Source organism: Parambassis ranga, chromosome 9 (genome assembly GCF_900634625.1).
Source record: "Parambassis ranga chromosome 9, fParRan2.1, whole genome shotgun sequence".
In the NCBI taxonomy this organism is placed as follows: domain Eukaryota; kingdom Metazoa; phylum Chordata; class Actinopteri; family Ambassidae; genus Parambassis; species Parambassis ranga.
Window position 1 is genome coordinate 12,391,414 of NC_041030.1, and position 26,776 is coordinate 12,418,189.

Sequence of the window (26,776 nt, forward strand, 5' to 3'; positions counted from 1 at the left end):
ATTTTTCTCCGGATTGCCAAGCCTACATTTCCCTTTCCCGACACAGAGCAGAGCAGCGGTTTCGGAGCTCCCTGTCATTACACGTTATAAAAACCCTCTCCAAGCCGGTCTGTCTCTCATCTCCACTGGAAGCTACAGACAATTTTCGGAATATGGTATCTCTCCGTGGCAATGCCATGTGACAAGGCTTTTCATCATTTCTTTTCCCTCCAACTGCTGGGTTCGTCTGTGGTGATATTCAGAGAGTGGCTAAGTGAAGGGAAAAATAATTTACCCTTGGGAGAAATGGAAGTTTTGGCCGTTGGCTTGGTCCGCTGAGGCTGCTGCTGCTGCTGGTGGTTTGGTGATTGGTGCAGGGGGGAAACTGCGTCGCCAGGTCTAAAAGGCTTGGGGATTTCGGGTCATTATAACAAGACCCGCTTTTCAAGATAACAAGGTTTCCCCTCACGTTATCGCATGGTTACAGATTTATTCCTTTAAATGAGCGGCCACATCCCCCAGCCCCACAGCTCGCCTTAACGCGTCGGCGTTTGGATGCGGTTTGTTTTCTCTGCGGCTCAGCGTCCCTATACTCGCTCAGAATATGATTTAATGTTGGGAGGAATTTCAACAGGGTACCAGTCTATGACGACCCGGGAATCTCGTCCTCATTGCATCTACGGACAAACATTGCACTCCAACCCCAAGAGGACACATCAAGGCAGAGATCACCGGGAATTTCTCTGACCACATAGATGGACTAAATCAAAAAGCTTCGCTTCACGGGATTTTAACTCTGTCCGCTCTCCCTCAGAGAGCTGTCGTTTTCAGTTTTTTTTTATTTTGGTGGGGCATATCTCTGGACATAATGAAAGTTCTCTCGGCTGTGTTGCTCGTCGCCGTTTTTTGGAGCCAGCAGTGGAAGTCGGCGCTCTCGGATTCGATCATCCACATCGGTAAGTTACTGCGCTTTTTCTCCACAACGCCGCTCTCTGTGCGTCCCTCAGGAAACAGACGGGAGGTTTCAGCCTGTATGTGCGGCGCTGCTGAAATCACAGCACTGGAGGTTTCTTTGACGCACTGTGGCACTAAGTGGGCTTTTATATGAATATAATCTGGGTGTTATGCGTCATAACGTTTCAGATGAAGTTTACAGTAGAGTTTAAGCATTTTTGCGCCTCTGTTGCATGTATAAGCTTTGTTCCTTTTTATTAGTGGTGGAATTAGTGGAATAATCGAACGATTAATTTAAAAACTCCCGACCGTCAACTACATCCAACACATATGCAGCATCTTAAATTCCACATTAACCGTGTCTATGTGGGCACAGGATGCGCGAGAAAACAGGTGGTTCAGGATGTTGTTGCCCTGCATGGCTGAGGGATTATCCTGAATGGCAGCAAATTTTCTACTTATAGATTTTCCTGAAGCACAATGGCATTACCACCTTCCTCCGCGAGCTACCGCAGTGCCAGCAGGGGAAAAAAGGAAAAGGTTATATCTCTTAACGTCTTTCCTGCCTTCCTCCACCACTGGCATGGTGTGGCACTGTTGTGTTAAGTGTGATTCCGACATAAGGAGACTACTCTTTCAGTCGCTGTAGCGGCACCTCAGTCTCCAGCTATAGGTTGGGGGAGACACAGTGGGAGGGGGAGGGGGAGGAGGGATGACAGTGGAGAGCGTGCCTTGCAGGATGAGATGAGGACGCGAGGTGGTGGTGGGCACACATAATCGCTGCACAACTCCAGGGCCTCGAATGGGTGATAGACTAGAGAGAGAGAGAGAGAGAGGGCTGTGTGTGTGTGAGAGAGAGTGACGCGCACCCAAACGCGCACGGACACCAGCAGGAAGATAAGCACCTGTCCGTGTTGAACTGCTTTTTGACCCCATTGCATGGTCAAGATTTGAACCATGCTGCCAGAGACAGAGAAGGCTGACCTGTTTGATCCATTTAGACCTTGGCAAGATGAATTACAAAGCTGACCCTAAGCCAGTTTGGCTATTCTGAACACAGTTTGCCAAGAGCTGGATCAGTTCAGGGTCCTCTCTGGGCTGTAGACCAAGCTGATGCCTCGAATCAGACTTACAACAGCCACAATGAATGAGATTTGGTTAAGATGGCATGCTCTTCAATTCACTGACAACAGGAAGTACATGATGATGGTGATCCGAACTGAATGTCTTCCCACTTGTTGTGGATTCCTGTTTACAGTGCTCATTTGATTACACTACAGTAGCATAACTGATGAGGGTATTAGCGCAGTAACATGTGATGCAGCTTCATCCCTAAGGGATGTAGGCTGTGGGTCCGGTCCTACACGGGAGGCAGTGTAATCCACTGGTTTGACAGATCACCCTACGACTGGATGGTTTGATCACAGCAGCAGACTCATGTTCTGCAAGTGTCTCACAGCTAGACTCTGAAACTTCACCTGCTCACCACCTGTAAGTTTCTTTAGATAAGAGCGTTAGACTAAAACCTCTTCAATATGACACATTGCCAGGCTTACTAAGACAGGGATCTATGTAGGCTAGCTGCACTTGTCAGCTACTGAAACTGGGTCAAGGTTCTCTGGATGTACAGTTACTGGTCTGTACTCTGTATATCTAGGCTAACAGGATCTGTAGAGCGGCTTATGGAGCTGGTGTCTCACTGGCTTCATGCTCCTGGATGAATTTGAGTGATTTACACTCGCAAAAAGTATCTAAAACATTCCCCTGTGTATTTGCTCATGAATCCCTAAAAATATGTTTTTTTACCACTGACTGACACTCTTGGCTAGGAAGAAGATATTAATTAAAGAGTAAGAAAGAAATGGGGATATCTGCAGCACGGTATGTTTACATAAGCTCTGCTACAAGTCTGCAATTTAATGCAGTAAGAAGTTCAGTTGGTCCATCAAAAATGACACATATGGTCTATATACTCAATAGTAAGATGAATGAATATATATGTAAGCAGTTTCATATTTATCAGTGTTTTTTATACATGTAATCTCCAAACAGTCTCAATAGATCAGATGGTTTGCAACACAATACAAATCACATGTGTCTGTACACCACCCTATGTTGTTCTGTGACATGAGTAATGAGAAAGCTCAGCTACTGCTCATGTGAGTGGTTTCCAATTAGTAGAATAGACAGTGGGGTCAGTGTGCAGTTTATTGGTTGACTGGGATTGTTGCTGGTTAGTTACAACTCCATTTAAACACATACACACACACTCACACACACACACACACACACACTCACACACACACATGTGCCCCTGTGTGTGAGGACAAAGGATTGGTGTGGGTGGTTAGTTGGCTGGCTGGCTGGTGTGATTTTAGTCACTGTGTCTGTTTTTGTTCTGCTCTCTCTCTCTCTCTCTTTCTCTCTCTCTCTTTCTCTCTCTCTCTCTCTCTCTCTCTCTCTCTCTCTCTCTCTCTCTCTCTCTCTCTCTCTCTCCCTCTCCTCTCCATCTTATTTCTAATCAATAGTTCATTTCCCTGCTAGCCGCAAGTACTTTGAATCACAACAAAAGGTTATCGCCCCCCAAAACAATACTTCTGTTTTCTCACTCTTTCTTTCTCTCTCTTACACACACACACACACACCTACCTACCTTTCCTCAGCTAACCCTTTCTTATCCCTGCTTTTTCAGTCGACTTTGAAAACAGCAGATAAATAGGGGTATGGATATAGTGGACACAAGTACAGGGCAGGGTGGTATGTTACAGTTTGTTATCATTGTCTCCTCACAAAGAGTTGTATTGTTTCAAGAAAGCCACACTCAGGAGTTTCTTCATGTCACAGTTTAGCATTTTGCAAGCGTAGAATTTATTTCGCTCTATTACTCATACAGTGTGTGTGTTTGTGTGTATCATATTGACTTAGGACTGCATGAGAAGGGGAAAAAGTACTATACCCAGTAGACGCATCACATTGACATGTCAGAAGTAATCCCTCTTTAATCTCTTTGTTGCTGTTAAAGATGGAATGAGGGGGGAGTGAGGGAGCGATAGACAGGCAAAGATATATATATATATATATATATATATATATATATATCTTTGCCTGTCTTTTACTTTTCTAAAAAAAGTAAAAGACGTCAAAGACAGTGTTGTCATCCTACAACATTTTTAGCTTTATAAGCCATCACCCTATAACAGAGTTGCCATTATTTTGGTGATATTAGCAGCAGTGACCGGCAGACGTTTTCATCTTGCTCTGTCCAGGCATTAAATGTGATTGAGCTGCCTTGGAGCTGGCACTGCTGCCTCACCCGTCTCTCTCCTTCTTTCTCTCTTTCTCTGTCTCTCTCCCACTTTGTCTCCCTAATGATCAGCATGCAGGAGGATAAGGGGGGGAAGGGGGGGGAGTCCGCTTGCCTCTTGGCCCTCACTGCATCGTGTTCTGCATGGCAATGGCTCTTTGCTTTATGAGTGCAGTTCCTATGGATTCTGCATGCGTTGGAGGAAAGCGAGATGTACACACAAGAAGCACAGATGTATGCGTGTTTGTGTGTTTTCTTGACTCATTAGAAAATCCTGGTGATTCTTGCTGCTAAATTAAGTCCTCACTTTGGAGTCTCTGGTTTTTAGCCAGACAGCGTGTCAGAGTGCATCCACTGGCTCATCATGCATCACAGATGAGGTAAAGATGCTGGCTCCTCTCACTCAGCGGTGTCATTAAATCATGTTTTGGACATTAGTTTGCTTTTCTTTCTCATGTTGTTATATGTACCTTTAACAGCCATACAGTGCTGTTTACCAGATTTGTCCTGCTGTACCTTGAGCTGTGCAAATGTTTTTGGCAATGAGAATAAGGTTAGGATGCTCTTAAATGTGCAACCATTTCTAATGTGTCCCGTTTCTCCTCAAAACACTTTCAGAGTTCTGCTGTAGATTTTAGGCTTTTATAATCCCAGACTAAAACGGGGAGATCAGAGCTCTGTTGCAGGACTCTTGTTTTAGCTCAGTTTAGTTCTTAGGATTTCGGTTGTATATTTTGTGTTAATTGGCTCAGCGTACGTGACTTTAGACTAATTACTGGAGCTTAGTCCTTTTTTTGCCCAGTTGCCCAGTACTGTCTCGACTGCATAACTTGGCCGCATTTCTGTGGGATGGAAAATAAGATTTTGCCATAACAATTGAGATTAAAATGTAGATCTTTTTTTGGAGTTTGTCAGAATCACTGATTTGGCATCATTGGGGACAACAGTGGCGCAGTGGTATAGCAGGGTTGTCTAGTAACTGGAAGGTTGGTGGTTCGATCCCAACTCCTCCCTAGTCACTGTTGTGTGTTCTTGGGCAAGACACTTCACCCTAGCCTGTGGCACGCCTTGCTAGTCATTGTATGACACTGCTTGGCAGCAGCCGTAAATAATTTCCCTCTGGGATTATAGTATCTAAAATAAAAAAAAAAAAAAAAAAAAAAATAAAACAGTGGATTTATATGCATCACACAATCAACCATGTTTAACTTTGTTTTGGTGAAACTGATTCAAGTTACATGAAAAACAAGACAAAAAAATGAGATGGAGAGGAAATGATCAATATAGAGACTTGAATCTGTTCATCTTGCATTTGAATTTGATTTGCATTTGAAGGCTCAGTCCTTTAGTGGAAAGACCTGAATGACTCAATGATTCAGGTTTCCCTGAATTGTTGGGTGGAGACATTTGGGGGGTATATGTCCTGGTTCTTCTTTCACCGTTTGAGTCTTTTCCTCTGAGAAGGGATTTCTAAACATGTGAATGGCTGTTCCTGTCCGGCTTTGTTTACAACTTTCACAGCTGTCAACACCACTTCCTCCTTCACATTGTCCCTTTGTTTGTGTGTGTGTGTGTGTGCACGCACATGTATTTTAATTTGCACCAATTCAGGCAGGCATGTTAAAATGCCGCACAGCTTTTGAGTTATAGATCTGAATGTTGACAGATGCGCTGGTCCATGCTATCTTTGACTGGGAAGATTTAGCACCTAATATATCTGCGTGCATGCACCCTTGTGTTTTATGTGTATGTGAATGTGATTCACAGAGGTGCGTCTGCTATCTGTGAGCTCGTGTGATATCTGAGAACGTTACGCATCCTCTTGTGAAAGAAAAGAGACAGACAGCTGCTCTGACGTCTGTACCTGGTCACTGAGGCACAGCCCTTAACCAGGCCACAGAGACGGAAAGAGAGAATGTGTGCGTGTTTCTGAAGTTGAGATGGACTGACAGGTAGCTGTGAGAAGAAGTATGATTACTTGTCTAAGGCTGACTGCAGATGCAGGCGAGGAGAGACATGCCAGCTCAGCTGAAGGTGCTTCATCTCACCGCATCAGTCAGTGATGCAGGTAGAACAGACCAGATGGCCTGGGAAAGGACTTGTACAACACAGGCCCTTGTTCCTGGATGATTGTATTGCACGTTATGGGTTTATCTAGTCGACACACGCTTAAAGTCTTCTGAGGACAAAAACCGTTGTTGTTCACCCACCAGAACAAGTGTCAGCTTGCTTTTTGTGGAGATTGACTTAAACCACTGCTGTGAGCACAGAAGCATACATGAACATTACACACACAGACACACAAAATATTAAAAAAATGCTCTTGTTCTGGCTCTTTCCTCTCCATGTTGTGGTCTGACCACATTTTCACGTTTTTTCCAAACTTGCTGTAGAATGTGCCTCATACAGTAGCTTCTACAGTTCATAACCATGTCAGCACTTTTCTGTGGCAACCATTAAAATGTGTTTCTACACACTGCTGAGGGGGTGAAGGAGACATGACTCATGCTCTGTCTTTATCTCTAACATATGCCCACAACTTGGCACTAATTGGTTTTCATGGGCACCCTTTAAAAGTACTGATTCTGCTATCACATGGCTGAGGCCAGTATGTGGATGCAGGTTCATCTAGGGTTTTCTGAATAATGCAATACAGTAAAACCTGAAATAGTTCCAGAATTGGTTAAATTCCAGAGTTTAAGTGAAGTTAAAAAGGTCATGTAACACCAGTTTGCAGCTGCTCACTGTATGACACATCCAGTACCTTACCAGCATGGTGATTTATTGTTATTTCAAAAGCAGAATAGCGGAGGGGGGTTCATACATGCAGCAATGGAGCTTCACTGTCTCATACTAAGACAATCATCACACAAGTATTTGTTATTATTCAGAGATGAGGAAAATACAAATATGTTGAACAAACAGTGAAACTCTGTAGAGTAGCAAAATTTGTATGCAGTGAGTCTTCTTCAGGGAGAGTGAAGTAGTCTTGTGTAATCATTGTAATAATGAGAGAAGCTTGTCTTTTTAGGGCCTCAGTACTAACATCACTTTCTACATTTCTGTGCTACAGTCTACACACATATTGTACTATATGTGGATGTGAACGTCCTTGCTCCTGCATTCTGTACTGCTATAGTTAAAATAGCCTGAATATTTACAGCTGCCCTATTCTCTCTCTCTCTCTCTCTCTCTCTCTCTCTGTGTGTGTGTGTGTTCGTTCCTTTCTTTCTTTCTCTTTCTGCCTCTCTGGCGTGATGTTTCATGGTCACTGTCTGTCTGTAGACAAAAATACCATTTTAACCTTCCAGCAATCTGCGTTGTGTCTTGCTGAGGCAGAAGGTGCCCTAAATGTGCATGCAAGGATTTTTAATGTACGTACTGTATCCGTATGAAGATCCCAGACAATGTTTGTGAGCATTAAAGGTGGGGTAGGAAATTTGATTCTGATACATTTTTTGTTAAATTATTGTAACTTCTCTTTACACTTTAAAGGTAGGGTAGGAGATTTTGAAAACTCAGTGAGTATCAGCCAGATTTCGAAAGTAAACACACGCCCCTTTCTCTCTGAGCTCACCCCGCCTCCCAATCACATGGACGCGCATTACCTGAAGACGAGCTGCGGTCTGTGACTTCGGCCATCATGCACGTACCTCTCTGGTGCGTGCAGAGCAGAAAGAGAGTGACAACCAGCCAATACTCTGTGCAGAGTCGTCCTGGAGAATTGGCTAATGTTTTTAGCTTTTTATAGCTTCCACAGATGATTAATATTCTTTGTTTTAATGCGAAACTGCTGAACTAATTGGTTGTTATCGGACTGAAAAGAAAAGTTACACTAATTTAAGAAAAAGTGCATCAGAATCAAATCTCCTACCCAACCTTTAATAGCAACAGATTAGACCGTTTCGCATCAAAACAAAAAATATTAAGCATCTGTGGAAGCGATAAGAAATCATCCAGTCCTCCTGGTGGACCCTGTATGGAACTATTGGCTGGCTTGTCACTCTCTGCCTGCACTGCATGCACGTGAACAGAAAGTTCAACACAAAATCATTGCAAGATGGCAGAGACACTACCAGCAAGTCGGATAAGAAAAACTAGAAAAAGGCTTGAGCAGAAAGATGTAAAACAAGAGTAGTTATCAAACAACTTTTCAGCGCTGGCACAATTTATGCAGAACCGGCTACAAAGTGATGCTGTGGTGGCCACGTTTCTTCTGGACAGGTAGGCTGATCGTGTGTGAGTTTTTGTTTTTACAATATTTGATTATTTTCCATCACTGCGTAGCCAGTTTAACCAGCATTCAGTTACTTGTTGAGCTGAAGTTGTTAAAGCAAACGGAGTTGCTAGTGTCGCTATCAGGTTTCAGCAGGCTAAGTTTGCTAACATGCTAAAAGGCTCTGTTCCTTTCGATGGTCATTATCACGGTCACATCGGTGCTGCTCAACATGCTGCATTGTAGCTGTGTCCTTAGCTCTGCTGAAGGAGAGCAGAGCAGCATCTTCTGTCAGATGATTTGCTATCATCATTGTTCAGTTTCACTAGTGCACTCTTTATGTCTTGCTGTAATTACTGCACATTATATAATTGTGATATTCTTTCCACAGCTCTGTGATTTTATAATGACCAGACGCTGCACCTTTACACCTGCTGGCCTGCACCAACCAGTCCTCACATGCCAGAGGACAGCATGTGATAATTAATTACCGTTTTTGTTCTATTGTAATTTATTTTCTTTAATTCCTGAAACTGTTGCCAACATACAGTATCTGGTTTTCATTATTTGTGCAGCATTTTAAAATAACAAATGTAAGACATTAAATGTTTAATGATTTCTTCAGTGAACAGACTTGTGTGTGATCAACAGAAAAGAACAGAAGCACCAAACATGTTGGAACCTGAAGAAATAACAGGTCAGGTTCATGTGGGGGATGCCCTCCTTTGTGTGTCAGTATTGAGATGCACCAGTCACCAGGTTGTCCACAACATCATCGTTCTACATCTGATCATTGGTGTTCAGACTAAAGCAGAGCAGGTGATGTGAGGTAGCTAAATATCTGTAGGGAGCAGAGACTGCTCTGTACACAAACATAAACAACGAAATGCCCTGAAGATTCATAATAAACATTCAATGCTAACTGGTTGTGTAGCATATTTACCCTTGTTTATTTTAGCTTTGCAGGAGTTCATCAATAATATAAACTGACAGGCAGCTAGCTGTCTATGTAGGAACAGTGGCCGAACAAAATAATGTGCTGAGGACAACATTTAAAGTAAAGACAGAGTAGCATCATGGCTAACATGGGTGCCTTAGACATAACCTGAGTGCTGTAGCTGCAGTTTTGACTGCTGCTGGTTGCTGTACTCGACACCCAACATTCGTCTTCAGTGAACACGTAATGCGCATCCCTGTGATTAGGAGGCATGGCTTCAGGATGAGCTCCGAGAAAAGGAGGCGTGTGTGTATTTTCAAAATCTGGCTCTTACTTGGTTTTTCTCCCACCCCACCTGTAAGTGCCTTTAAGCACACATTCAGACCACACACTGTGCATATAGGCACATGTCAGAATGGGTGTGTGTCCATATTTATGTGTGTGTGTTTTATTGCCTATGTAACGATTAACCTAATTTCCTGGCTGTGACTTACTGTACTCTGAATTATTTCCCCAGTCTTTACATAGCTCTATAAAGCAGAAAGCATGGCATTGGCAAGTTTATTCTGCATTGTGCATGCATGCATACCATGTGCTTGTCAGCCTATTTTATGGAAAGGAGGCCACACAAGAAGTATTCCCTCACTGTCACAAAACAATCTGCATACTAACACACGCACACATATGACACTTTTGAATCCAAGGAACATTCCCTGCTTCATTCGGCTGTAAATGAATCAGTGAACAGTGAAGCATGGAGATGGATAGCCATATACTTGTAGGTTGTGTGCTTTTTTCCCAATTTTCTTTGTTTAATGGCCATTTTTGCCCATTATTTTTCAAAGTACTCCCACGGTCATCATTTTTATGTATACAGAAAGAAATTGATCATTTATAAAGGAGAGAAAAAACATTCAGCATTGCTGAATTACTATTGATTATCATTTAAAGCACAAAAGATGGATTAAAGTGTTAAAGGAAGAGAAACAAATACATATTTACAGGGTTTGTTTGGCTGCTATTTAAGATTAAACCATGTGAACTATGTAATGTAAATATAAAGCATATGAAGCAAGAAGAACTGATACGTCTTGTTAAACACATTAAGTATGAAAAAAACATCTTTTTGTAGTCCATTGTCTTTGTGATGACAGAATAATTTGTCTCATTAAAAGTGGCCTTTATGTGTGCTTGCAGCTTCACCTGAGCAAACACTGTATTTATTTACTGCAAAAATCACCAGCCAGAACTACAAACACAAACGGTCACAGCAAGAGAATAAATAACAAAGTCGAAATCATAACTGTGTTGAAATCAAATTAGGACCTACTAACTCCAGATGCAGCTCACTGCTGTGGCTAATCTGGGATTTAGGTTTGCTCTGTGATCACATTTGGTATAGTAAATCCACAGTGTGGTTATATGTGCACATGTGCTCATGTGCCTGTGGAATATTTGTTGTGTAATTTCTTCTCATCACACACACACACACTAAATGAATATCAAATGTACAGGGTTGTGTCTACTGTTTCAAACATTTCCTTTCATTTTACTCTTTTGCCTCAATCATGAGCCAATGATGGAGACAGTGGAAGTGAGACCTCCCTGTCTGAATCACTCTCTCATGCTGCTCCCCTCACTTTTACCAGGTCCACCCTTTGACCTGCTCTTTGCTTGCACCTCACCCGTTTCGCCCTGGAGGTCCCTCTGCTGGGACCCGTTATAAAAACGCATCCGGCACCATTTTCAAAGGTTACCAAGCATGGAACATTGACTGAAGAGGCCATCCGGTAGTATGACTAGAACAGCTGCAGCACTTGTAGTGCATTTCAAATGAGTTAGGGTTGGTTGTATTGTCATTTACCCTTTAGTGTCTTGCTTAGTCATGAGTGAAATTGTTCACCTTGGCTGAAGTTTTCTAAATCTCACTTTTAACATCAGAATGCCGCCCTTACATTAGTTCTGCTTTGTCTGATTGAATTTAAGGAAATATTTTCATGTGACACAATAACCTTAGGCTTAAGTCACGCTGTTTTTTTTTTCTATACCTGTACTGTGTCTTCCTCTTATAGTGAGTGCCCCTCCTCCTCCTCCTCCCCTGTTTCCCCTCCCTCCATCTCTCCCCCCTCTCCTTTTCATCTCGACCTCCCCCTTGATGTTTAATATGCTGTCAGTGATTACAGAAACAGGCATCGGAACTGAGAGGTGTTAAACACTTTGCTAATCACTGTCATGGAATTGTAATGCGCTGTTTGTTTGTTTGTCTGACACACTTGGCAACATGTCACAAAGCTGCCTGCATGTGCCCATCTGGATTGTAGCTTTCAGTCTTGTGTTCCTTAAGGGTATGGGAAGAAAAATCAACAAAAAGAGTGGGAGGGTTCAGTAGGAGCAGATATTTGCATATGGCTGGCATTTTATTTTTTTTAGTATTCTAAAATTTCATATCTGTGTGCAGACATGAAACTGGCCTCTTCAGTTCCACGTTAGGATTTAAAGAAAAGCACTACTTATTATTTCTGTAATGATTCCAGTTTAGACCTGTGTATTATTATTAATTTCAGAAATAAATTTAGCTTTTTAATCAGAAGTGAGGGAGAAGGTGAGAACTTGTACTGATGGTGGATCATGCACATCGTCTTCCTGTGTTAAATCAGGTGCGTGTCTATCATTGCTGGAATAGCCTGACTCGACTCACACGTCCTCTAAAGCAATACAACTTCATAGATGACTCACTTCAGATCCAAGCTACAGGCTGGCGGGGCCCTGGTGTAGCGGATGAGGTCCACCCTGGGGTTTTTAAAGCCCTGGATGTTGCGGGGCTGTCTTGGCTGGCAAACCTCTGCAACATTGCAAGCATGGACAATGGGTTCAGTGCCTTTGGACTAGCAGACCTGGGTGGTGGTTCCCCTTTATAAGAAGGGTGACTGGAGGGTGTGTTCTAAATGCAGGAGTGTCACGCTCCTCAGCCTCCCTCGTAAGGTCTATGCAAGGCGTGCTGGACAGGTGAGTCCAGTTGATAGCTGAATTTCAGATTCAAGAGCAACAACATTGGTTCAGTTCTTGCCATGGAACACTGGACCAGCTCTGTACCCTTGCTAAGATCCTTAAGAAGCCATGGGCCCAACCAGTGCACATGTGATCCCTTTCCCTTTCCAGTTCCCTGAGGTATCTTGTTGGGGGCTGGGCTCATTGCTATGAGCAGGGCATGAGCTTGGTTCACATTGCCGGCAACAAGTCAGATATGTTCCTGGTAGAGGCTGGACTTAGGCAGCTTTTGTCACATAAACAGAATCTTTCAGTGCAGCCGAGAGGCTGAGGGCTCAACCTAGCCAGGCCACCTGTGTGTGTACGTCAGCGGATATAAGTCACTTGGTAGCACCTTAGCAATGTGAATATGTTACTGGTGTCACAAAAGATGTATGGAGAGTATTTCAATACAGAAATAAGTGTAAACATGCTTCTTCTCTATAATGTGTAATTTCACTGGTTGTGCTGTGTGTCCTGTATTTTCCTGCTTTGATTATGGGGCTGTTAAACACCGAGAATCTACTGTAAAGGCTTCAGTGCGACATGCAGTGTGGCATTCCTGTAACAGAAAAGGACATAAAAATGTAAATCTCAGAGATACTATTCGATGCAGCATGTCATCCTAGATAAATTACACATTAGGTTTATAGTCTGTGCTGTTGTCTGGTTTGAGCAAGGTAATAAAAGACAAAGTCCACCTGTTGAGGCAGCAAGGAGGATAGAATTTGAATATATCTCAACATTTTTTTTTTTTTTTTTTGCTCATCGCTGGGTTATAAAAGTTCAGCCTGTGCACCCCCGGTGAATGGACTGTACGCTCCTCTTTGTTTACTACAGCCATAGTCTATGCATCCGTGCAGATCAGCACACAGTTCTTTGCATTAACAGTGATCCTCGGGCTAAAAAGCTGTCCTGTGAAATGATTTATTCAGACACCACATGCTGTGCACACAGCATTAGGAAATAATAAATATGCGAGACTGAATGACCGACCCACCATCTTCTACTGTTACTGTCTAAGAGCACTACATGATAAGAATGTGATCAGGGTTTATATGCCCGTTTGTTTGCGCTGTCTAACCTGCATCTAATCGTCCTTTAAAAAACAAAAAAATCTATATAAAGCAACAGGTGTTTTCCCACCTCCATGCTGTTCTGAGTGCATGTATAGCTCTTGTGTGCATCTCTTAATAAATCTACAGATGCCCCTAATGTGACATAACTCACAGCTTTATAATGGCTTACAAATGTGTATCCTCAAGCAGGTCGAATACTAACGTAATTGTTATTTACAGCAAGGAATGCCACAGGGACTGGTAGCAAGGAGGTTAGCATATTGATTATGGCTGCATTTTTTGTGCTGATTACACAGTCAGTGTAATACTTACAGCATCCTGATTAAAGGGGCTGAATGTTAGGTCACTTTAGGTCAGCTCCTGGGACATGGGTCACTGTTTTCCATGTGATGGACCTTAAGAGTTGAATTTTGTCTTATTAATGGAAAAAGTCAGCTTTTTAACTGGGTAACTCCTTTTGAATGTTTGAGTTTTCAAACATAAGCCATGAACTTTTCACCTGTCATCACTTCAAAGGGCTCTGAGATATGTAAAATACCGTCTGTATTGAATACAAATGTCTGTCCCAGATCAGTCTCTGTGTATTTTTTTCAGGCTAACATAAATTTATGGAAACGTTGCATACTCTGAAGCATGTTTAAATATGAGCACATTGAAAAGACATGACTTTATGTTGGATGCATAGTCAAAATTAGTAACGAGTATGTTATTTCATAGCAAAAACATCTGGCTAGTTTGTGTGTCGTGTTTTTTGACACTTTTGTATTGTAACTTGTGTACCAGTCGATACAAAGGCAATTAATTCCTATGTAAGCCTGATATTTCTTTCTTATCTCTTTCTTTCTTCTTATTTCTTTTTAAAATAAAAATTGTCAGGATCATGGGTCAGACAACAACAGAATATTTGTTGAAATTAAATTCTGTTTTTAAAGGTGTATGCTCATGTCCTGTGTGTGATACCCCTTTATTCATAGGACATTGGTCTCTGTTTCAGTGTCACAGAGATATTTCCCTTGTCATTCCAAACTATAACCCTTAGAAGAAAAGTCTTACTTCACAGTACACTTGAGCTCCCCCATTACTTTGTGCACAGTGGAATCACTTACAGAGACAGCATCATTAGAACCTGTCTGTCTGTGGACAGCTCTCTGGCTCTTTTTGTCACCTCTTTCTGCTTACTTCTCTTCTTTTTACCCCACCCCCACCCCTTTTATCAAGCTTATATCCTTTTGTTCATTGTATTTCTGGGGCTCTTTTTCATTGTTCACAGTGAATATATGAGGTGAATTGTACTTACTGGCTTCATAAATACACAGTACTGAAATCTTTTCAGAGAGAAGTTTTCTCATCTGTACTCATTTATACAGTAAGCCAAGGAAGTCTGCACTGAAAGCAGTGTTGAGTTATTGCCTCCTCTGAATCTTTTTATTATGAACTGCGTTCTGCGTGAAAGAATATAACAGTACAATCTCTAACACCAGTACTCAATACAGATTTAAAAAAGTGCTGTGACAGATAGTACCTAGAATAATACAGTCCTATTTTTGTATTTTTACTTAAACTACTACAGTTGACTTCTTTTTCCCCAAGAGCACATGTGGAAAACAATCTGTGTCAATATGGAGAAAATAAATAATGTTTTCTCCTTTGTATCAGTTAAACAGGTTCTGAAAACAATGTAAAAGGGTTGCTTGAATTTTAGAATGTCTGGATGAGTGAGTGATTGGTAATTCTTTCCGGTACCTTCAGTGCAATTAAAGTATTATATTAAATTATTGAACATTTGCAGATTACTGGATCTTTTACTGGACATTTTTTTATCAACCTACACAGGCACATCATGGTATCGTGTGATATTTTAGGAATAAACAGACTAAATATGAGACATTTGTTCCTGTTTACATTTAGGCCTTAAGCTCCACTTGCAGGAAAATCATTCCTCCGTCTAGGTTGTATCTAAGATGTATGTTTTTCCCAATGCTGTTATAGACCATTGTCATTAATCTCCATCATCAAAAACATATTAACAATGTCTGGCTGGTTAGATAAGATGAATTTCTTGAGTTTCGTCTCAGTTCATGCAAACCTTGCTAATGCTAGCTGGCGATGCTACATGAGTGAATGATGAGAAGATCTGTTGTCTATCTCTCCTTCACACATATGAGTGTGTTTGTCTTTCAGCTCAAATGTTAATGCAGACTGATCAGTCCCTTCATCTTCGTCACAGTGGTACCACTCTGCAACTTGACTAAGTCTCTCTGTTTAATGTAGCATCCAGATGAGGAACTATTTATTGGGTGTGAAATAGAGAAGAGGCCGTTCAAAGTACCAAACTATTGAAACTATTTCATTATTTATTGCTTCAGTTTGTTGGATAATAAATACACATTTTTTCTGATTTAATAAAGGGTAGGTCATTGTTTGTTTCCACTCACATTGGCTTCAAATCTATATTTAACTAATGCAGTTGCATTTATTATTTTTTCCTTACATCTGCCTTCCTCCAGCCTGTCCTTGTGCAGATATTCTCAACAAAATTAGAAATAATATGATGTTTTAGGGAGCGTAACCTCATCTGAACAACTTAGAATCACTCCTGATACAGCTCCATTTCAAAGGTCTTTAATGTAAGGGCCATGCATGCTGGATGAGGGGAATTTGAATCTCTTTATTTTGCCTGCTGTCTTGACCCTTCTTAGCACATCACAGTGAGAGAGTGCACTTGTTTTCCTTTTATTTATAACCATTATTCACTTGACTGAAAATATCTCTTTGCTGTATTAAATAAAAAGAATTAGAACTCACTACTGGTAATCCTTATGCAAATGTCTTATTCAATTACACTGTGGTCCTGAGCATAAGTCTTGTAGCTAAATCTTAAAAAGTTAAGCTGAAAATCCTCTTTAGTCTGAAGGTCCCAGCTCTAATCGTCAGGATATTGTTGTTTTTGGTCCTATTAATTCCACTGATTTCCGGTGACCTGTGTGTATTTGTGTGTGTGTGTGCTACAGAGAACATGAGTGGGCGTTTTTTCCTTTTTTTCTCCACATATAAATGGTTATGAAGAAAGGTCACTCCGATTTGTGTTCCATTCCCAAATCATCTATCTGTCATTATCCAGAAACTATAGTGCATGCTGTCACACATACACAGGACAAACTGGCACACATACACTCACATTTAAAGGAGTTAGCAGAGCTTAGAGCAGGACATGCACAATAGGACAATGCTGTAATTCAGGAAAGGTTTAGTAGTGAGAGAGCAAGAGTGGATTAGTATGTATCGAGGCTAAAAACCACAAGTAAAGAAACAGAATTAAAGTGGAATTAACTTTTGACAACATAATAGAGATATAAAGTAAATTTACTTTACCCTTATTTTTGCATGCATTGTAGTTACTGTATGGGCATTTTTTGTGAGAAGGCCTCAGGTAGATTATGGCATTAGTTTAACACAATTTAGGAGGACCGTATATCAAGGCTTAATACAGCTTTATGGAAAATCCTGCATTTGCAGCACTGAATTCCCAAAACAAAATAAAATGGGCGGTCAATTATATTATTTCAAGCAAGTGTAATTTCAAATGCTTGTGTATGTGGAAGTGTTACATCGGTGTCTGTCTAAATGTGCATATCGTATGTACAGCACATACTGCAAGTGGTAAAGCTTGGCAGTCAGCTGTTTATGCACCACAGACACACTGTACTACCGTTGTAGGCTGTCCTGTCTGGCTGTGCAGCTCAGCAGCTCCGCAGAATATGAAAACAGACAGTCTTATTTTTCCATCTCCGTGTAGTTGCCGAAGGTTATGCTCACTGGACAGCCATCTAACCCCAGCACATTACTGTGCAGTCAAACCAAATCAGGCCTGCATGCATGCTCCCGTACTGTATGTGTGAACACTCTGAGGGTCACCTCAGTATGCAACACTCTGCACAGCATGCTTATATTTGTTGTGGGCTAGCATGTGCTGACAGTGGTTACTATAAAAAGCATCAGGTATAGACTGGTGCTTTTATGTGTGTGTGCGTGTGCATATGTATCTGTCATGCAGCCTAGGTGTGCGAATATATGATGAAGAGTAAGGGAGAAAGCTGTGTAATGGGCCCTGGGTTCCTGTGTGGGTGGTGTGGGGTTGGGTTGAATGACAGCGCTACTTACATGCTGCCTTTATGAGAGCAAAACAGAAGCACTAAGAGGTTAATGTAAAAAGTGAGCCAACATTATACATTCCAGTGGGAAGTTGCTCAACAGCAGCTAATTATGTAGTCTGCACAGGGTTTATTTGATTTGACCTCATTCACATTTCATCCAAGTTGTCAGAGAGCTGTTGATGCAGCAGTTTGAATTTGACTCATTGTCAAGTTGACAAGAATTAGCAGCAAATGCTGGTAATGACCTTCTACATCCCACATCATGCTAAAGACACCATTTTATAAAGAAAGGCTTAGAAATGTGTCTCTTTGGTTTAGAATTTAGAAATTGGATTCTAGACTCTGTTCTTGTGCTGTATTTATGGAGCTTCTGTCCATTTCAACATTACAGACAAAGTGGGAAATTATGCCAAGAAAACTTTAAGTTTTAGTAACAGCTGTCATGTTAAACTGCAGATACTGAGAGGATTTAGCCATCAGGGTGCAGCTCGAGGAGAATGAGAAAGATGTTATCCCTGACAGCCAAACTGAGTACATGGTATGCACTTTATTCTGAGGAGCAGCAGCATGTTTGTGCTGGGCTTTGAGACATGTAGTTGGATGTTATTGGTTTACGTGCATACTTTTTCAAGTCATTACGCAATGGATAGTGACTGTAGTCTTAGGGGAATGCCTTCGGCAGGGGGAGACAGGAATAGTAGAGTACATGTGCTTTCAGGACCGTTATCTCATATCAGTGGTTGCCTTTGGTGAAAATACTCAGCAAAGCAACGATTCAGCTATGATTTTGTGTCACTGTTGGGTTAGTAATTAGATTTCAGTGGCATGATTTCCATCCAGGTTTGCAGGGCTTCTTGACATTTATGGACCAAAAAAAAAAAAAATTGGTTTTCTTCTTCATTCAAAAAAACTGTGACTCAACACTGTTTCACAGCTGACTCTCCTTCCCGCAGCGAAATGCACTGCTGACCATACGACATATGAATGAAGAATTTCTTTGCTTTAACGCTTGAGAATGGGCGGCGGGTCCACATATTTTATACTGACACTGCCTGGCACAACATTCACATTTATGCCTGTCTGTGATCTGAGATGCAATAAACCACCCTAATGGTATAATGTGTGAGATTAAACAGCGTCTCAGTGCTGCAGAAGAGACACAAACACAGAGCTCAATAAGAAAACAACAGAATATGTTAGAAGGAAGAAGCAGGAGGAAAGAAGGCCACTCTTGATTGAACTTTGTGTCATAGCAAATAGATATGCTTCTATTTCAGGTGTGATATTAAGTACAGGGTGCAGATGAGCTGTCATCCAAACTAGGGATGTCCCCATTTTTTTTGCCCTCGAGTCCGAGTCATTTGATTTTGATTATCTGCCGATACCGAGTCTCGATCCGATACTTTCAAGATTCTCTATAAAGGCAGCAAAACCTGTGTGTGTGTGTGTCGAGAGCGCCACGCTAGGTGATTTAAGACACGCAGGAGCTCATCAACACCTCGAACCCAGGACCTCTCGCACCAAAAGCAACTGTCATACCCCTACATTACATGACACAGAGCCACCCTGCACAGAAGGAGTTAAATTTGAGAGCCCTAATAAATATATATCCGAGTCCTGATCGGGAGGCAACATCCGATTCCGATCGAGTCTGAAATCACGTAATCGTAATCATCTAACATGTAATTAAATGAAAACTTAAGATATTTTAAATGTATTGCACACTGTTTTAGGTTTTACTATTTCCATGTATGACTCATTCTGGGTGACCTCGAAAGCTGTTCGGTAGAATGTTACTAGCAGCACTCCACTAGTGCCAGTAGGTACAGCAGTGTCATGTAGCTGGTAAGTATCTCCCTTCATCTGTCTCTTGGCAGGATATTAATGGGAGCTGATGAGGTGTTGTCAGTTACCTGCTTTGCCAAAATACAGACTAGGTGCTGCTGGCGCCTGTCTTTGGCATCAAGTGTGATGAAAAGAGCCAGCTTGATCTGCCTTACTTGACCACTCATGATAAACGATACAAGCACCACAGGATTGAATCATCATTTAGAGGCTGCTGCCATAACTCTTTTATCACACCCTACGTGTTTGAATGTCAGCTTTTCATTTGAAAGAACCAGGTATCACGGGTCACATTAACATATTTGTCCTTGTTCCCATGACACTTCTGTTTTCATCTGTTTAAGACCTAAAATTATGGATAATTTGGGCTGTATCCACATTAAGTGACAGGTCTGTGCTGTTTATGCTTCTGAATAGACGTGCATAGAGCTTCACACAATAATTATATTGCCTTCATACCTTACTATGAAGTGGCATCATAGGTGTGGTATGCCTATTCAGTACATTACTCTCACCTTCTATAAATCCTCATGTATGTATTTTCAAAATGAAACTTTTTTTTCTCTCTGGATTTCTCACTGACCTAAAATGCCACCTAAACTAAAAGAAGAGCAGAGAGCTTTGAATTTTATCCTTCAGTTCCTTCAGACCAAAGAGATTATGTGAAGTACAAGGTGCATTTTCCATTACCAGAAAATACAATGTCTTTTTCTGATTTCTTATGAAAGAGACTGAAAAAGTAAAGAGCTGAAACGGGGAGATGCAGTAAAAAGGAAACAAAGCGGAGAGAAAGGAAAAGCCGCAAATGAACAATGAGGCAGCAAGTTCTCGAGATAACTTCTGACTTCTTCGTTAGTGTCCGTCTGTCTGATGGTGTCTTTGGTAGGGTCAATCTGTGGTCAGCGGAGAACATGACTGAAATGCAATCGCCGTCTGCAAATTGTTTTGTTTTTCATGGTTCTCTTTCTTCTCCTTGTCTTTTCCTTGCAGACTTGGTGATGAAATGAGTCTTTTTCTGTCTGTGTTGTGGTTTAGACAGAAGTTTAGAACTTTCTGTTCACATTAGCTTAATCAAAAAAAAAGAATTCTGGTATATTTTGAAGAAGGATGGCATGCTGAGAGTGATCTAATCACAAGCCAATTTGTGTTGGCAAGCTTCACATTTATCTTGTCTCATTCAAATTAAGCTCAGAACTGGGTGGGGAAATCACAGCCCATTGGTAAAAAAAAAAAGCTAAGCTTTAGATATTAAATAAAGCCAATCAAACAGTGTTATGCTCTCATTCTCTTATGAAGGTAATAGATAGAACTGTCAGGAGAAGATCCACTGCAGTATGCCTTCTCTTAGGAATGCCGATCCATCGTCCAGTGAAGAAGTGGGTTAGTTCTTTGAAATGGATCAGTGAGTTCATGCATCAGTTGATAGAGGCATGAAAATATGTATAGCACCACAACACACCAAACAAGTACAAAGCCTGGTAATCCTTAACTACAGTCATTATAGTAGATAAAGTCATGTTTACTAGAATCTGCCAATGTAGGAAAAGTAATAGAATATACCACAGTATTATATAACACAAGATCACTGCACCAAAATGAATGTTATGAAAATGTGAGTCACACAGCTGAAGTGGAACAATGACAGAATACAATGTGCTAATTTGCCTCATATGTCTATGTGGCCTTTCTTTGTCTCTATTGAGACATCAGAGATAATTTACCAGCTTTTACAGTTGTTATTGTCAGCTGATTACATTCATAAGACATTTATGAAGCCAGTTCTCCAGATAAACAGAAACAATCCAAATCTTGCCTCATCATTTTGAAAACTTCTCCAATTTAATTTTTTAATTGGAAACTTTTTTTCTTCTTCTGTTCTTTGTGGAATACCCACATGGCGAGCTGCATGAGAATTTCTTGGTAACATTAATAAATAAAGCGATGAAACTCAGCCAGGAGTTGAAGGGAAGAAATTAAACCACAGCTTGAATAAAAAAAGGAGGGGGGATGTATAAAAGGGGAGAGAAACAGAAAGTAGGATTTTGCTGATGTTGGACATAGTATGCAGATAAGATGAGCTGTCATATTCCATAACATGTGAGTCTGTGAGGCATTGTTTTACAAAAACTGCATTATATACAGAAAACTGGCATTGCTATTGGACTGAGAAGAGCCACAGGGCAGGAGGACACGCACATTAGTGGGATGTCTTAAATACTTTGCCAATGTTGGACAAAGTTTTTTTTTTAAGATGAGAAACAAGCCACAATTTTCATGCAGCATCCTTTGGGATGTCATGAATCGACGTCAGTAACTCCAGTATACACAGCATGTCGTTCTTAGTCATACATTTGTTGGCATTCCAGCAAAAATTTAAGTAAATATAAAACCAAAAATCATGTTATACTTTGCTATAGTTATGTATATTATATTTTGTATCCATCTTTGTAGTTTTATTAAGTTGCTTCCGATGAACAACAGACTAACCAACAGAAGTGGTGCTTGATGAGAGTGGATGGGCCGGGGAAAGAGGTGAAAAGACTGTAAAAGGATGAGGTAAAATGGAAGAGAAGTGTAACGCTGCGGTTAAATAAGTGGATATAGGACGATGGGTAAATAGGAGTGAGAAGAATTGTGAGCAGTAAGACACATACTGTCATTATAATTTGCCCCTTTTATTTACAGCGCATGTCTTAAACAAACTAATGTGATTCAGTGTCAAGTGAAAAGGAGGTTTAAAGTGACATTTGAAAAGGATAGGCGGAGTTGTGCTCGGGGCCATTAGACTCAACATTAGTGATGAAAGGAGTTAAAGGCCTCTGTGGCCTTTCACACTGACACAGTCTGACAGCAAAATTGCCTTTCAGTATAGTGTTTGTTGCTGATGTCTGCAGATTGAAATTTCACCTGTTTTACCAACAAGGAAGTATAAATATAATAAATACACTGAAATATATATCTACAGACTGAAACTCCTTGTGATACATTTGTACTGGAGGTTGGACAGAATCTTTCATTTAGTTTCAGTTCGTTTATATTTCTGGGATTTGCTTACTGCTCAGTCTTGGATTTAATTATAATACTCTCTAATGCAGCTTTGTCCTTTCACCTTTCCATCCCTTTGTTTACTGACCGGTGGGTGTAAACAGGTTGAGACCTTGGAGGATTGCTTAATGAGAAAATCTGAGGGTTCTGCTAATTTATTGTAATAAGCAAAGACGTGTCTGAATGAGGAGGTGTGAGACACGGAGATAAATTTAGAGTGAGGAACGAGAAAGGAGAGTTAAAAAGATCTGAGCAGAACTGAGGGCAATTAGAATGAATAAGTCATTAACAGATTAATATTCAAACAGATGAAGTTATAAAGCTATAGTGTGGGGCTCTTCCATATCTGCTACATACCAGCTCCTGATAAGTGAATCTACAGTGCTGATTTAAGCCTATTAACAAGTTAGTAGTAAAGCATAAAAACACTGTTTAAAATCAAGGAGTTGGCTGGAACATTCTCACTTGGCATACTGGTAGCGATGAACAGGGAGGCAGCTCCATCCTCTGAGATGGAGCAATCCTCCAACCTGTCCAAGAGCAGTGATGAGACATCACTCTCTGTCTTCCCCAGGAAAAAACATAACATGAGATCAATATTTCAGTCATATGCACGTCTCTCTGGCCACATCTCTGTGTGTCTGTGGGCGTGGGAAGTTAATATGGCAACCACGAGAACTGCAGACCTACATTTTTACCTTGGCTTTTACTTAATTAGGTTATATTCATGTTTATTTCTAGATTATTTATTATTTTATTGTATGTTCTCAAAGAACTAATTCAAAGAAACTTTATTATTGTAATTGTTTTGTTTTATCTGATATACTTGTCATTCCCATCTTTAGTTAATCTACATATCTTTTTATCTTCCTTTCTTTTATATTAAGTGTTAGTATTATCATTTTAATTAAATATGCACAGGTCTTTTAGCACTTGTGCCCATTTGAGGTCTTGTTTGAATTAATTGACGTCTTTGGTTTTATTGCATTGTTTTTAGGCATTATTTGTTTACTGTGCAGTCTAAGCCGTTGAGCAGTATAACAAAGGAAGTTTTCATTGCACCAATATAAGAGAAAATAAGTTAGCTGCCTCAGTGAAGATATAGTTCAAAGCTCTCCACAGTTACTCATCCAGCAATACAAGCTCAACTGAAGTGAATTGAATTGGATTTGTGCTCGGACTGCTGTCGAATCCTGTAATCAGAATCAGTAAACTGACTGCAGGACTGTTGTTTAATGGGGTTCACACCAAAGAAGAGGCCATAAGTCAATAACCGACGGGGTTTGCAAGTTTCTGTTAAGAAGTTAAAAACATATGTAGAATATACTTAATAGATTTAATCAAGAAAAATGTCATAATAAAAACAGCATAGCCATACGAATCAATACTCTGCTCTAGTCGTTGTCTTTAGTCAGACTTGTTTTGCATTGAGTCGTCTGTTCTTCCGTGGCTGCAAGGTCATGTTGTTCACTGTATTAAGATACAGTCAAATCAGCCCCTCATTCATTGCCCTCACTGTAGCTTCTGTGGTTGCCATGGTCACACGGCGAGCTCCGGCAGAGTTGAAAGACGTTGAAAAAAGAACTCAAGAATCATCCGCTCCTTAGTTAAAATAAGCAAGAGTAGGAGTTAGCATGCAGTGGTGGAAACCCCAGTGCTGCAGATGTCCAGTAGTGGTGAGAAGAAAAACAACCCATGACTCATGGAAAGTACAAAACTGAACAATCTGAAAGAATTCAGGCCTCTTGCTCAGAGTATAGTGAGTAAAAGTTGACCAAAATAAAATAAGGAACACAATTATTGGCTCTTCAGACTTACTCTATTTATTAATTTACCCTAATGGAAATGATTAACTATGAATTACTAACATTGTTGGTCACATAGAGGCATTTGAGGACTTTTAATATTAGGCATCTCTCTAAAAGCTAATTAAATATCTATCTGGCACACTGAAATAGGAGCAGCAGCCTTGTAAATGTGACACACCTTATTCTTCATGAGCTCATTTATCAAAATAATGAAGACCTGGATTCAAAACTATTAAGCTAATAAGAAAGTTATTGATAAAAAAAAAAGGACGATTGTGACTTTTTTCAGTCGGCTGCAGAGAACACACACACACACACACACACAAGCCAAAGGTCCAGTTATTATATCCTATCATCGGTAGAGCATAAGGAGAAAACTTTGTTAATAATAAAGAAAAAGGTTACAGAATCCATTATTTCTGAGATCACTGACCCTCATGCACAAATCATTTTTAGTCTTATATGCAGTGAAATGTGTGCATTGTTAAGCTGCTTCATTAAGGAGAGTATGTCGATGAAGATTCTCAGTCATCCAGGTCATTTTTCATTCAAGAGCTTGAAGCAGGGCTTGCCGCTTGCCTGCTGCTCCTCCAAGCAGCACTGATGAAGCAGCAAGACGTCTTCAAGGAACTCAGATAAGTCCAGTTGCCTTGCTTCAAGCTCTTGAATCATTAAGCAGAGCGGCACAGTGACAGCAGCAGACTGAGGTAGACCACTTTAGTCGATATAAGCCTTTAAATAATGCCCGAATTGTCCCTGATACTGATCCTATTCTTAGCTAGACACAACACAGGAGGTATTGTTACAAATATTTCATTACCTGTTTAATGAATATCTATTGCTTGCGGATATCAGCGTATCACAGCATTTCAGCCTTAAATTATGTTGCTCATTATATAAAATCTGTCCATATTATGTAGTCATGATCAAAACCTGACCATATGAGTGTCCTCTTGTGTTGGAGAAATGCCCATTTGCAGCACTAGAATGCCCTCTCTGACTGTTGTAAGCTGGCATTTCTAGATATTTAGAATCAACATGCTCCTACCCCATGGCGACGTTTGCCCTTTACCCTTTCTACAAGTTCTGGACAGTGGTGTGTGGTTGGTTCAGCCTGCGTGTTCTATTTTTGATGCTGCGTTTTCCAGGCCCTTCCTCTTTTGTTGTTTGTGTTTAGTGTCAGACGGCACATATATCTGGGACATGTGTCATTTCTGACCAGCCTGTTTAATGTAATTAATTACTTATAACCTGTTTTTCTGCACGTATAACACAACACCCCTGTTTTTTCATTTCTCCCCTTTTTCTTCCTCTCACGTGTTGTTGTCATTCTTTTTACAGGATGCCATCCCACCCCAAGATTCACTTCTTTCTGCTGTGTTGATCTGTGTGTGAGCAAAAAGCGTGTCTCGGTTTAGAATGGAGTGATTAATATTGATAGCAGGGAGATATTTTTAAATTTGAGGTACTTTTTTCACATCTAGCTTGTGTTTGGGCTTGTTTCTGGTGGGTGTAAGCAGATATACATATATGTATGCGAATCCATGTGGAACAGTCGCTCCCTATTAGACTTGCATATTCAACATGTCAATGTTTTTTTTTTCTGTATGTGTTTTTTCCCAAAGCCCAATTCAGCAACTCTGTCATGTTCAAGCATCTGTTTGCTTATTCCCTTCCTCTGTTAGTCTCCCTTGTTTACTTTACAAAGATTTTCAACTGCATAATTTTCAAAGCCAAGGTCGCCAGCTCTGGGCAAACACCGGTGGAACACATCAAAATCACCTTGTGTTTTTCCCCAATAAAAAAAGGAAATTCTTCTTTGACAGGAAGAACTACAAAGCATTAGAGAACAAAGTTAATCACTGTGGGAGAATGCCAGAGGTTGATAAATGGAGAGACAGAAATGTAAGCACAACATCAGCTATTTGTTTTCTTTGTTGTGGGTTTTTTTTCCTCCACCCTCCTTCATCTGCTGTGTTCTCTTTCTCTCTGCTTTCTTTGCCTGCTTGCTTTCTTTGTCATATCTTTCTCCTCACCCTCTTCTTCAATCTCCATGGCCTTTTTCCTTTGTATGCTGTGTCTCTTTGTCATTCTTTCTATATATCTCTGCTTTTTTTCTCTTTCAACCCGATCGGCTTTCTCAGTAAAATTCCATTTGTGAGGTGTCAGAGGTCCACGCAGGCTGGGTGTGAGCTGAGAGAAAGTGTCATAACAAACAACACAAAACAGAAAAGATTGATTTAACGTTTATCGCAACAGTACAGTGGCAGTTGAGAAAAATTGATGTAGGACTGAATATGCTGCACAGTAAGTGGGGCATGTCTGCGCTTTATGTCATTGTAAGCATATACTGCAAATCTGGCACATTGATACAAGTTGTTTTCATAAGTGGTTTTCATCGCCCAAACAGCAGCGGAAGGTTGCTGTT

General features: G+C 40.7%; 1 protein-coding gene across 1 annotated transcript in view; it reads left to right on the forward strand.

Annotated features, from left to right (window-relative positions):
- Positions 1-847: 847 nt before the first annotated feature.
- The window catches only part of grid2 (glutamate receptor, ionotropic, delta 2), a 410,745-nt gene continuing 384,816 nt past the window's right edge, over positions 848-26,776 (forward strand). The window contains exon 1 of the mRNA XM_028414582.1: positions 848-935. Coding sequence (XP_028270383.1) covers positions 848-935 — 88 coding nt within the window. The remainder of the gene's footprint in view (positions 936-26,776) is intronic.